A 12,251-nucleotide genomic window follows, 5' to 3' on the forward strand; every position below is an offset into this window, starting at 1 on the left:
CCAAATCCAGAGACGTATGCTGAGGAAACTCATGTTTTGAGGAGAGGTGGGGAAGTTGGTAGGAATGGTCTTGATCTCTCACTCATCAGGCCTGGGTTCTGTGTCCACTCTGCTGGTTGTGTAAGATAAGCCTAAGCTTCAATACCCTCATCTCTAAAGTGGAACTAAGTATTTCATAGAGTTAGGGTAAAGATTAAGTCAGATAAAGAAGTGCCTGGCACAGTGCATTCTGACTGCTTATCTTTCTACCTCATTATTTAGTCACCTCTCAAGGCCAGAGACCCTGTCGAATTTATTTCTTTTGTTTTGAACCTCTCATAGCTCCAGAATACAACCTCCCTGGTAATCTCTTTATTGGTACCTATTCTCTACTTTATCTGTGCTAGGCACTAGAGATGCCAACATCATCATCAACAGAAGCAGCAAGATGAGTAAAATCAGTTGGGGACAAGGAAACAAAAAATTCAAAACAAAACAAAGTTGTGGGGAGGAAGCCCAACTTACCTGTGATACCCTTGCTGGACAGAGGCAGTTGGGATATTCTCAACATAGGGAAGGAATATTCTCTATTGGCCACAAGACTATCGCCCAGCCTGCATTTGAGTTGAGATGCTTGCTTATCCAGGCTGGGTGTAGTGTGTTGGCAGGGCAGGGAGTGGGAAGGAAGAACTGACCAAGAGCCATTGTGTACAGACAAATGAGACTTAGCTGTGCCTTCAAGGAGCTTACAGTTTAAGGAGGGGGGCAAGATAGGAAATATAAACAAACCACTGAAGTACAGTGTAATAAGTTCTATAATTGGGGATGCAAGTGTTTTCAAATTTGTTCTCTTCTAAAGAATAGAAGCTATAGGTAGAGTTTGTGCAGTATGAGAAGTCACTTTCATTCAAAGCAGTCTAATGGAGGGAGCGTCTTAGGAAAGGAAGGTGAACACTCTCAATAGAGATGTAAAGGCTGGAATGAATGATCACATGAGTGTGTTGTGTAGAGGAGGCTCTAGTTCATATATGAAAGTAAACCAGATGGCCTTTAGGTACTTCTAACCTCACCAGTCTGTGACCCTAAGTCCATTCCTTTACCTTGGCCTGAGGATGTCACCTATAAAATGAAGAGGGTTGGGCTAAAGATCCTAATGTTTCTATTCTATGCTATCTGCCAAATTTAAGTGAGTGAAATAAAATTCCACTTGGAAGACTTGATGGAAGATCCTATAATTGCTCATAAAGGGAAAGGCACAATCTCTCACATGAACTTGAATAGAATCCAGGCATGAGACTGGATCACTTTGCTTCCCAGATTAAATCCCTGACCTTTTTTTTTTTTTTTTTTTTTTGCCAATCCTCATCAGAGGATATTTTCACATTGATTTTTAGAGAGAATGAAAGGGAGGAGGAGAGACAGAGAGAGAAACATCAATGTGAGAGAGACACATCAATTGGTTGCCTCCCACATGGCCCCAACCAGGGCCAGGGATCGAGCCTGCAACTTAGGTACATGCCCTCGACCGAATCAAACCTGGAACCCTTCAGTCTGCAGGCCGACGTTCAATCCACTGAGCTAGGACCTAATCCCTGACTTTCTTCTAGAGAAGTGGCAGACCTCCACATTGCTAATTAAGTGACAACAAGTTGGCTACCTCAGTTCTGAAATCAGAAAATGAATGGAGTCTGGGGAAGAGAGATTAATTTTCTTTGGAATTGGGAAGGATTTGGGGAAATGCATATTAACAAAGATACACTATTAAAGCTCAATATTTACAAATCCCAAAGAAGCTTTTAAGGATTTAGGGATTTATCTTTGACTTTTAAAATCAACTTTTCATGGTCAGTCAAAATATCAATGACATTTAAAAACTACAGAGAGCAGTGAGACAGGCACGTACACATTGCTAGTGCAAGTGTAGATTGATAGTCTTTCTAGAAGGCAGTGTGACAAAGTATGTGAAGACTGTTAGCATGTCACTTCTTATCACCTTCTCCGCTCTAGCCCTGATCTGAGCCCCATCTTCTGTTGATGACAGATGTTTACCGTGGCTTCTATGCTTCCCCTCTTATAGTCTCTTTTCAAGTCTCTTCCCTTCTTATAGTAATCAGAATGACCCTTTTCAAACATAAGTCAGATCATGTTGTAATTCTGCTCAGTATCTCATGATGATTTCTCATTTCACTCATACAGTGTTGGGCTGCATCTAGCGTATGCAGGTTCTCTAGAGCCAATTGTGAGCAACACTTCCAACTACTCATTCAGTGATGTTGGTATCTTGAAATTGGCCAAGGTAGGAGTATGAAACTTGAGCCCAGAGTAATTAAGAACAGGGAAAAGTTTCATCATATGATGAAACTTCACAAATGCTACAAAACAGAGCTTCACTTAAGTATTTACCTGCATACCACTAAATATCTTACCTAATAATAGACAAATATGTAAATTGACCGTACCTTCGCTATGCCCACAGCCAATCAGAGTGAGTGAGTATGCAAATGGACTCACCAAAGATGGTGGTTAATTTGCATACAAAGGCAGGTCGGGCAGGGAGGAGGCCCTGCGGGCAGCGCCAGACACCGTCCACAAGGTACCGATCCATGGCCGGGGAGGCAGTGGGGTGGGCAGTGTCAGACAGCATAGGAGGGGTCCGGGTCCATTACAGGCCCCAGGAGGGGCAGCGCCTGCCTAGCCACTCCCGGGGGTCCCTGGGAACATCGCCGCCCCGGGGAGGCGAGGCCGGACACGCCTAGCCACTCCCAGGGGTCCCTGGGAAGATCGCTGCCCCGAGGAGGTGAAGCCAGACCCGCCTAGCCGCTCCCGGGGGTCCCTGGGAAGATCTCCGCCCCAGGGAGGTGAAGCCGGACCCACCTAGCTGTTCCCAGGGGTCCCTGGGAACATCGCCGCCCCGGGGAGGCGAGGCCGGACACGCCTAGCCACTCCCAGGGGTCCCTGGGAAGATCGCTGCCCCGAGGAGGTGAAGCCGGACCCGCCTAGCCGCTCCCAGGGGTCCCTGGGAAGATCGCTGCCCCGGGGAGGTGAAGCCGGACCCGCCTAGCCGCTCCCAGGGGTCCCTGGAAAGATCGCCGCCCCGGGGAGGTGAAGCCAGACCCGCCTAGCCGCTCCCAGGGGTCCCTGGGAAGATCGCCGCCCAGGGGAGGCGAGGCCGGACCCTAGCCGCTCCCGGGGGTCCCTGGGCACATTCCAGGCATGGGGTTGCTGAGATTCATAGCTTCATGGAGACCGAGGGCAGGGATCTGCCTCATCTGCAAAGAGACAGAGGTTCTGCAGTGGCCTCAAGACGTGGGTGGGCCCAGCCAGGGATCAAGGGGTATGGAAGGACTCCTGAGCAGAGGGGCAAGGACCCTCACCCCTGAGGTGGGGGTTGAGGGGTGGTGCCACCTCAGTGGAGGGGTGCTGCACTGCAGGGTACTGGACTGACTGATGTGATTCAGAGAAGCTCCCATTGCTAACGGGCCTCACTCAGGCGGCCTTCACACTTCAGAGGCAGTGACTCCTGCTCCTGCCTTGACCCAAAAGCAAGCCTGTGGTGCCCTGCCCCATGGCAGAGCATGCCTAGGCAGTGAGTGCAAAGCCTTCCACCTGCTCCGGAGAAGCGGGGGCAGTAAAGAATGGGGGACAGGGGACAGGGAAAGGAAAGAATGTGGAGCATCCGCAATGAAGAGGTGCTCGAGAAAGAGGCTCGGAAGCCTGACTGGAAGGTTTATTCTGTTTGCTGGGCGGCTGCCCCTTAGGAAGCGCAAAGAGCATGGCTCTGAGGGCTTCCTGTGTGCTGAGTCAAGTCCCACAGCCAACTGGAATTGGCCTCAGTTTCCTGGTCTGTAAAATGGATGAAGCGTGTCCCAGTGCCTTCACTGAGCTTTGATGGTCAATTGAGATACTATATAAAGAAAATGAGGGAAGAAGTGAGAAAGAAAAGGAAGGACGAGCAACACAAAAGAAAGACTGAAAGGAACCTGTAAACCCATTGTCACTTAAATAGGGAATATAGTCAATAGTGTTGTAATGATGATATGATGCCAGGTGGGTACTAGAAATATCGGGGAACACTTTGTAAAGTATATGATTGTCTAACCACTATTCTGTAACTAATATAAAACCTGAAACCAATACAAAGTAATATTGAATGTAAAGAAATGAAAATTGGAGTGAAATTTTTATAAATTTCAAAGTTTAATAAAAGCTGTAAAGGAAGGAAGGGGAGAATAAAAATAGTGTTTTTCATTTTACCACTTCATTAAAAAGACAGTTGTCTTTATATGGTGCTTTTATACTTTTATACTTTTATACTTTTCTAAGTCATTATCTCATTTTAATTTCCAGGCAACTTAAAGACAAGATAATTATTCCCTCCACTATTCAAAGAAAGAAAATCTTGGTGTCTGGTCCTAATGATTCAATTATCAAGCCCTTATTGTAAAGCAGGGTTAGTAAAATTTTCTGTGCAGGGTCATATCTATACTAATAAAAGCCTTGAAGGTGATCAGGCCAGCAGGGGAGGGTATTTGGGGACAATCAGGCCCACAGAGGAGCAGTTAGGTGTCAATCAGGCCAGCAAGGGAGCAGTTAGGGGACAATCAGGCAGGCAGGTGAGCGGTTAGGAGCCAGTGGTCCTGGATTGTGAGAGGGATGTCCAACTGCAGGTTTAGGCCCGATTCAACAGGGATCGGGCCTAAACCTGCAGTTGGACATCCCCCGACGGGTCCCATATTGGAGAGGGTGCAGGCTGGGCTGAGGGACACCCTCCCCCAGTGCATGAATTTCGTGCACCGGGCCTCTAGTATGCATATAAAAAATAGATAGAAAATTGTCTGGAAGGATAGATGCCAAACTGTTATTACCTCTAGGGAGAAGAATATTGTAGCCAGAATACAACAGAAAACTTACACTTTTTATCATACACATTTCTATATTGTTTCAACATTTTTACAGTGAGAATATAGACATATATTTCTTATACTGTTTTTTTAATGGATAGGAAAATCTGCATATGATGGGATTGTGGTGTGGTGACTTTTCTTTAGAGAGGGTAAAAGCTAATCACATATACTGTCTGAAATGGCCCATGAAGAGGCTGAAGGCCAAGCCTGGGACCTGGATTCTGTTTCCTCAGAAATATGCTTTGCTTATGGCCCAACTAAATGGAGCTTTTATTGTCTCTTTGTAGGTTACCCCACAGCCTATCCAGCAGCAGCCCCTGCCTACAACCCCAGCCTGTACCCCACCAATAGCCCCAGTTACGCTCCAGGTAAGGAGAAAGTAGAGATAGTAGTGGTGAGTGGGGTAGGAAGTGGGATCTATTGAGAAAGACCCACCTCCTGGCTTTTCCCTGTTCTTAATTTCTGTGGGCTCAGCCTGTACAAGTATGACTCTCCTGGGAGTTCCCTCTGAGAACTGGGCAGTTCAGCCTTAGGGTGGGGGCAGGAGTAGAATCTCTTCCATTCTACTTGGGGCTTAAGATTGACCCATTTCTCCTCTGTTGGAATATCTGAGACATGCATCCTTCTCACAGAACCTTGTCTGCTCTCCCAAACAACATCCAAATCCGTTCTTTGCTCAGTTGCCTCTGAAGGTGTCATTAGAAACTCTCTCTCTCTCTCTCTCTCTCTCTCTCTCTCTCTCTCTCTCTCTCTCTCTCACACACACACACACACACACACACACACACACACACATACACACTGACAGACACACTTCTCTCTCTCTCTCTCTCTCTCTCTCTCTCACTCTCACACACACACACACACACACACACACACTGACAGACACACTTCTCTCTCTCTCTCACACACACACACACACACACACACACACATTCTCTCTGACAGACACACTTCTCTCTCTCTCTCTCTCTCACACACACACTGACAGACACACTTCTCTCTCTCTCTCTCTCTCTCTCTCTCTCTCACTCTCTCTCTCACACACACACACACACACACACACACATTCTCTCTGACAGACACACTTCTCTCTCTCTCTCTCACACACACACACACACACACATTCTCTCTGACAGACACACTTCTCTCTCTCTCTCTCTCACTCTCACACACACACACACACACACACACTGACAGACACACTTCTCTCTCTCTCTCTCTCACACACACACACACACACACACACACATTCTCTCTGACAGACACACTTCTCTCTCTCTCTCTCTCTCTCTCTCTCTCTCTCTCTCTCTCTCTCTCTCTCTCTCTCTCACACACACACACACACACACACACACACACACACACTTTCTGGGTGTGTGTGGATTTGGAAGAGAGTGAGAGACTTGCCACCAGGGGATAAAGAGCTGGTTTTCAAGCTGCAGCAAATAACTTGTTTTTCAAAAATCATGAAGAGCCAACACTCCTTGGATAGATGTTGAAATAGGTTTGGAAATGTTGAAAATGTTTGTTCTAGTTGGGCTAGGAGAAGTACAGAGGTGTCCTCACTGATCTCACTCCCACACTCGGCTGGTGCTTTAACACTCGAGGGGCAGGAGAAAGAGAGTGGGCTCTGCAGTTAGTCCCGGGTTTGAATCCTAATTACTCAGCTCACTAGTTGTGAGGCCTTGGACAAGTTACCTGACATCTGAGAAATGTGCTACCTCCCTCAGGGTTGTAGATGGTTTTATGTAAGTTCCGCTTCATTTACTCAGCAAGAATTTATTTGTTGAATGTCTTCCACACTGGGATAGGAAAAAAAAGGATGCCGTCTTTGGCTCAGTGGCTTACCGTCCATTTGGGAGCTGGCATATGAACAAATTCCTGGCTGTGCAGCGTGATGAGTATTGTAGAAGGGATACAAATAAGAGGAGAAAAGGCAGAGAAAGGAACACCAGTCTGCCTGAGATGAAAAGTGTGGGAGCGGCTTCACAGAGGGCCTAGCAATGGCAACTTGAAGAAGTAGGGGTGTAACATTGGAGGCCCAACTGAGGGTGGAGGCCGTGAATTTGTCCAGACTCTGTTCCCCAGGCCTGGGGTATTTTCTCAGGATGTTCAGAATTTGTGGTGAGAGATTGTGGAATTGTTTTAGGATTAGTTTGGCCAGAAAGTAGAGGAAGGGGAATAAATAGCGAGTATTTGTTGAATGGTTCCTATGCTCCAGGGACTATTTTGAGCTCCTTATGGATATTAACTTGGTTTATATCACAACAAACCTTTGAGGTTAGTACTGTTGTTATTCCCATTTTTCCAACTGGGAAAACTAAAACTTTAGAAGTCAGGGAACCAGCCCAAGATCCAAACCCAGGCGTCCTGCCACCACACCTGCATGTGCTCTTAACCACACATTTCACTTGGACCTGGCCAGAAAAAATTGAGGGTTAGACTAGAGCAGCCAGACCAGAGAGCGAAGGGAGAGCAGATGGAAGGAGCTGAGACTGGGGGTGGGGTGGGGGGAGTAGACTTTGGAAAGCTCTTGGCACATATAAAGTACCAATTAAACTTTAGTTTTAAAACCAAGTATCAGCCCTCATCAAACTTGATTTTCCCCAATTTTGAAAAGTCAACATATTTCTAAGCTGTGACTAAACCAACCCAAACCATTTTCTCAGAAACCTACAAAATCCATTAGAGAGGGTGGGATTAGCTCATTGTGTCAGAAAGCCCCAAACAGGGGAGACCAGGGTTATACACATCCTGGTCACCTGGTCTGTTTCATATTCAGGAGGCTGGCGTCTGCACTCACCAGGCCTGCTGACTGCAGTGGGGGAGCTCCTGCTGCAGAGGAACTGACTGGCTCAAGGACAGAGAGGACAGTGTAGGTTACTTTCTGCTTCCTGCCAGAGCCAGCCACTTGTGATGCTGAGAGTTGCCTGTGGGATAGAAACCTGCAAAGGAGCCAGGCTCTCAGGTTTAAATTTCTCTCCGCTTCTTCAAGGAGACCAGAAAGTTGCTTCAGAGAGAGCTGTTTTTAGCAGCTCTGAGCACCCTCATATGTCATCTGTCCAGGATACAGGGCACCATTTCAGTGGTCTGAGGCAGTGTAGGCACTTGGAGCTTTCCCCACCAGCTCTTAATGACTTCGGGGTCTTATTGAAGAACTAACTCTATGGCCCCCCAAGAGGCAGGAGCCAACTGACACTTGTTTTTGGAATTTGGAGGCCAAAGGATGTGTCATATTGTCATATTAATGGTAATCTGACTTGAAAGTGAAAGGAAAGGATAAGTAGGATAATGGATATAGATAAGGATGAAATACTGTCTCACAAGAAATCTGTTTATAAATCATTTTCATTGATTGTTTCACTTGATTTCATAGCAGCCTTGTAAAGTGCCAGTGTATTTTTCCCATTTGACATGTGATGATCCTGGGGAAAGGATTTGTGTTTACTGAACACCTGTCATCTTCCAGACACTGTGCAAGGCATGTCACACTTTCGTTTTACCTTAGTCTTGTAAGGTAGAGCTTCTTGTCTCCAATTTTGCTCAGGGAGTTAAATAACTTGTCCAAAGCTGCTCAGCTAAAAAGCAGTGGAGCTGGGATTCAAACCCAACCTGTTTGAGCCCACAGCCCGTGCTCCTCCTACTGCACCACATTTCCCAGAGGCCTCAGGGCGGGAAGTGCCTTTGCATTGGCTGTAGCTCTCTCGGGCTTTACAGAGAGCTCTTCAGAGGCCAAAATGATGATTTTGTCCCTGAACCTTCATGTCCTCTAGCACATAATCTCTGTCATGGGTGAAGTCCCTCTGCAGTACTTGGGGGAACTGAAATTTATTCTTAGCATGGACAGGCAAAGAGTGGGACCCTGGTCTTATTCACATCCAGACCGCGTCTGAGTCAGCTGCTGGAAGATGTCATCGCATCCAAGGAGGTGCCCCTCGTGAGTGGGCTTTTCTGGATGGCAAGTCTGTCACCCCCCTCCAGGGTGGAGGCACTTCGCACCCTCTGCACTCTCTGTTTCTTGTGTAGCTTGGGGTAAACTGCTAACTTGAGACAAAGTCTGTTTTTGTAACTGCAATGTGTACTACTTTGCACAGATTCTTAGTGGTAATTTCAACTAACATTTCTATCCAACAGAGTTTCAGTTCCTGCATTCAGCTTATGGTAGGAGAGCTATTTTTCCTCATATGTATTATGGCCTATGAATGTGTTATCTCGTAACAACGGTAGACCCCCTCTCCTGCCCTCCCCAAATCCCATCCCCTAGGCTTGGGCTCCCCCAGGTGGCTCAGCAGCAGTTCCTAAAGCATGCAGGAACATGTATGATGGTGCTAAATCATGGGTTGGAGACACACATGAACCGTCCCCTAGGGCAGCAGTGAAGGATCATGGCACTAAAAGGCGTCTCTCCCCTTCCTCACCTCCGGAGTCCCATCTGACCCAGGTCAGAAACCTTCACCATAACTGGCTGCTAAGTTCAAACAAGTGAAACAAAAATTTGGGGCTGCTATGGCTCCTTTGTTGGCTTTGAGGCAGCCTCTTGGAGGAGTACCTGGATTATGCCTATAAGAACCAAAAGCAAAACAAAAACAGTCAGCCCCCAGATCAGATTCTTCATCTCCGTCAGCAGTCTGACATGTTTGAAGAACTGGTTGACTTGAGATAAAATCTGTTTCCTTCGCCCAGATCTTGAGCTCTGGATCCTTTTCAGGGCATTTTCCTGAATGGAGAGAGGTGAGGGTCAAGTGTGCCAAAATGAGTGAGGGACCAGAGCTGGGTTCTCTGGGCAGTGTGGACTCCAGGCCCAAGGCACCACAGGAACTTATGGGCACCTGTGAGGGTCCCAGCAATGTAACTTGACTAGGTCCTTTTCGTCATAGACAGGAAGGGACCATGGGAGGGACTTGCCACTTTCACCACCCTCACCTGGGCTGCTCAGGACTGTGTTTTTGTAAAATCTCTGCACACCTTCTCAACTTTTACCCTTAAATTACTTGGGTGCTGAATATTGAATTTGTGTGTGGCGCATCTTTTAGAAGATGAGCTGTGAAAATTTCTCTTTGCCACTGTTGTGTGCTGTGTGATCTTGGGCAATTTGCTAATGTCTTCAGGCTATAGATAATGTGTTTTATTCCAGATGATCTCTAAGGTCCATTTAAATGCAACAGCTGGTCCTCTTAAATTTTTATTATTTCAGTGTTGCTGGTTACAGACTTGTTTCTCCTATCCTTTATCGGGAGTCACTTGTTTGCCTCAGGATGTATGAACTTGGACAGAGGACTCAATAAAAAGTGGGAGAAGCTCTCATGCTCCCCCATTCCTCTAGTTATAGCATCCACAGTTCTATTCCAGGCCCTAAGCTGTCCTTTGAACCTACAAAGACCAGCAAGACAGGGGCCCTGTTATCAAGGAGCTCCCAGTTTAGCAGGAGAGACAGAGAAGCCAGCTTCTAAGAATGACAGTGACCGGAAAATAGTGGACCATATGGGATCTGTGAGGGCTGTGGTCAAGGAGTGGGGAAAAGAAAAGACTAATAGTACAGATGGATGAGTCTTTAGCTCATGATTGATGAATTAATAAATGTTTACCAGTTAGCACTTGGGGAAAGACTGGGCCAGGAAGGGCGACCATTGTCAGCAAAAATACAGAGATGTGACGTTCCTTGGCACATTCTGGGAATGACCAACAAGTGTGTGTGGCAGTGCAGGGTTAGAGAATGAGAACAAGAGAGAGTCTAGAGAGATCATAGGACTAGATCATATGGGGCATTGAATGCTACACAAGGAGTTCAACCTGTAGGCATTGGACAGCTATGGAATGTTTTTAAAAAAGGGTTTGTGATTGGGTTTAGGTCTTAGAAATAGCACTCTGGGTACAGCTTGGAGATTACAGTTGGCAGGTTTAAAAACAAACAGAACAGTGAGGAAGAAATTGCAGAAGTTCAGGTGAAAGATGATGAGAGCTTAAATTAGAGCTCTGTGGGATACAAGAGTAAATGGATATCAGGATTAGAAACTGTAAGACTGGGTGATACTTTATATTTTTTTAATATTTACAAAATTGATTTATAGAGAAAGGGGAAGGGAGAGGGAGAGAGAAACATAAATTGGCTGCCTCCCAGGCACGTACCCTAACAGGAATGGAACTGACAACCTTTCCGTGCACAGGATGACCCCCAACCACTGAGTCACGCCGGCCAGGGCTATGACACTTCATTTTTGATCCTCACATCAATACTATGAAGTGATAGGGAATGATTATTATTGCCATTTTAGAAGACAATAAAATGGAAGTTTAGGAAGGTTGTGACTTGCCCAAGGTCTCACAGTTAATAAGTGGCACAGCCCAGGCTAGAATTCAGATTTCCTGACTTACTACGTTGTTCAGGGTGATGGTCCCTTGCTGCCTCTCCTCCTTGTGAGTGTGCTTAGCAGACTGTTCAAGTGTCAGAGGGCACGAGGGCCCCGTATCCAGGGAAGTGAACAACCCAGCACGTGGATGTGGGCAGCATGCTGTGACTGGGCCATGGCCCTTCACTGCCAAGGGTTCTCTCTCTCTGTGTCTCTCTCTCTCTGTCTGTCTCTCTCTCTCTCTCTCTCTCTCTCTTTCTCTCTCTCACTCTTGCTCTCTCCTTTTTAAATTGAGGAATAATACATATACTATAGTATATACAGTCCACTAGTCTTAAATGTACAGCTCAGTAATATTTGACATATGTATACACTTTAACTACCACCTGGTTCAAAATACAGAAACCTTTCTAGGAGTTGGTACCTTTCATGGCACCCAGGAGCAAACGTGCCTGTCAAAGCAACCTCCTCTGTTACCATGCCTCTGAAAGGCTCATCCCACAACTGAGCTCGGAATCTCTACCACCAACAGAACGGTCGCTTTGTACATGAAGGAGGAAGATCATATGGCACAACGAATGAGGAAGCCAAGTTGACAGCTAACATTCTTTTTTGGTTTTAGTCTTCCTGTTTATCCAGTTATTTAAATTATTAAGTATTTAAAAATATAAAGAAATATATTTGTTTTCTTTATAATGAAACCAGTAGATATTCACTTCTTCAGGAACATGTACAGTTTGGTTCACTTGATCACTTGGGAAAGACATAATCAAAGGCACAGTCGCACTTGCTTCTTTCCTGGCTAATCTGAAATATTATTTTACTGTGTGTAATGCTGTCTTGTTCACTCTCTGGTTGGCGTGTGGCTGTGTTGCATCCCCCGCTAGACCATAAATACCTTGTGTGTGGTGACCATGACCCACGTGTGTTCCTGTCCACCGTGGCGCTCCCCTCAGTGCTGAGTGCAGTAGACCTCAGTCACTCTTTGGTTAATTTTGATTTATTTACTTTGTCACAC

The 12,251-nt window shown here is 46.2% G+C and overlaps 1 protein-coding gene across 1 annotated transcript in view; it reads left to right on the top strand.

Annotated features, from left to right (window-relative positions):
• The window catches only part of FAM168A (family with sequence similarity 168 member A), a 167,390-nt gene that overhangs the window by 135,859 nt on the left and 19,280 nt on the right, over positions 1 to 12,251 (top strand). Inside the window, exons 3-4 of the mRNA XM_054725034.1 lie at positions 5,171 to 5,251; positions 9,021 to 9,047. Of these exons, the coding sequence (XP_054581009.1) occupies positions 5,171 to 5,251; positions 9,021 to 9,047 (108 nt within the window). The remainder of the gene's footprint in view (positions 1 to 5,170; positions 5,252 to 9,020; positions 9,048 to 12,251) is intronic.

This window comes from Eptesicus fuscus, chromosome 13, assembly GCF_027574615.1.
Source record: "Eptesicus fuscus isolate TK198812 chromosome 13, DD_ASM_mEF_20220401, whole genome shotgun sequence".
In the NCBI taxonomy this organism is placed as follows: Eukaryota; Metazoa; Chordata; class Mammalia; order Chiroptera; family Vespertilionidae; genus Eptesicus; species Eptesicus fuscus.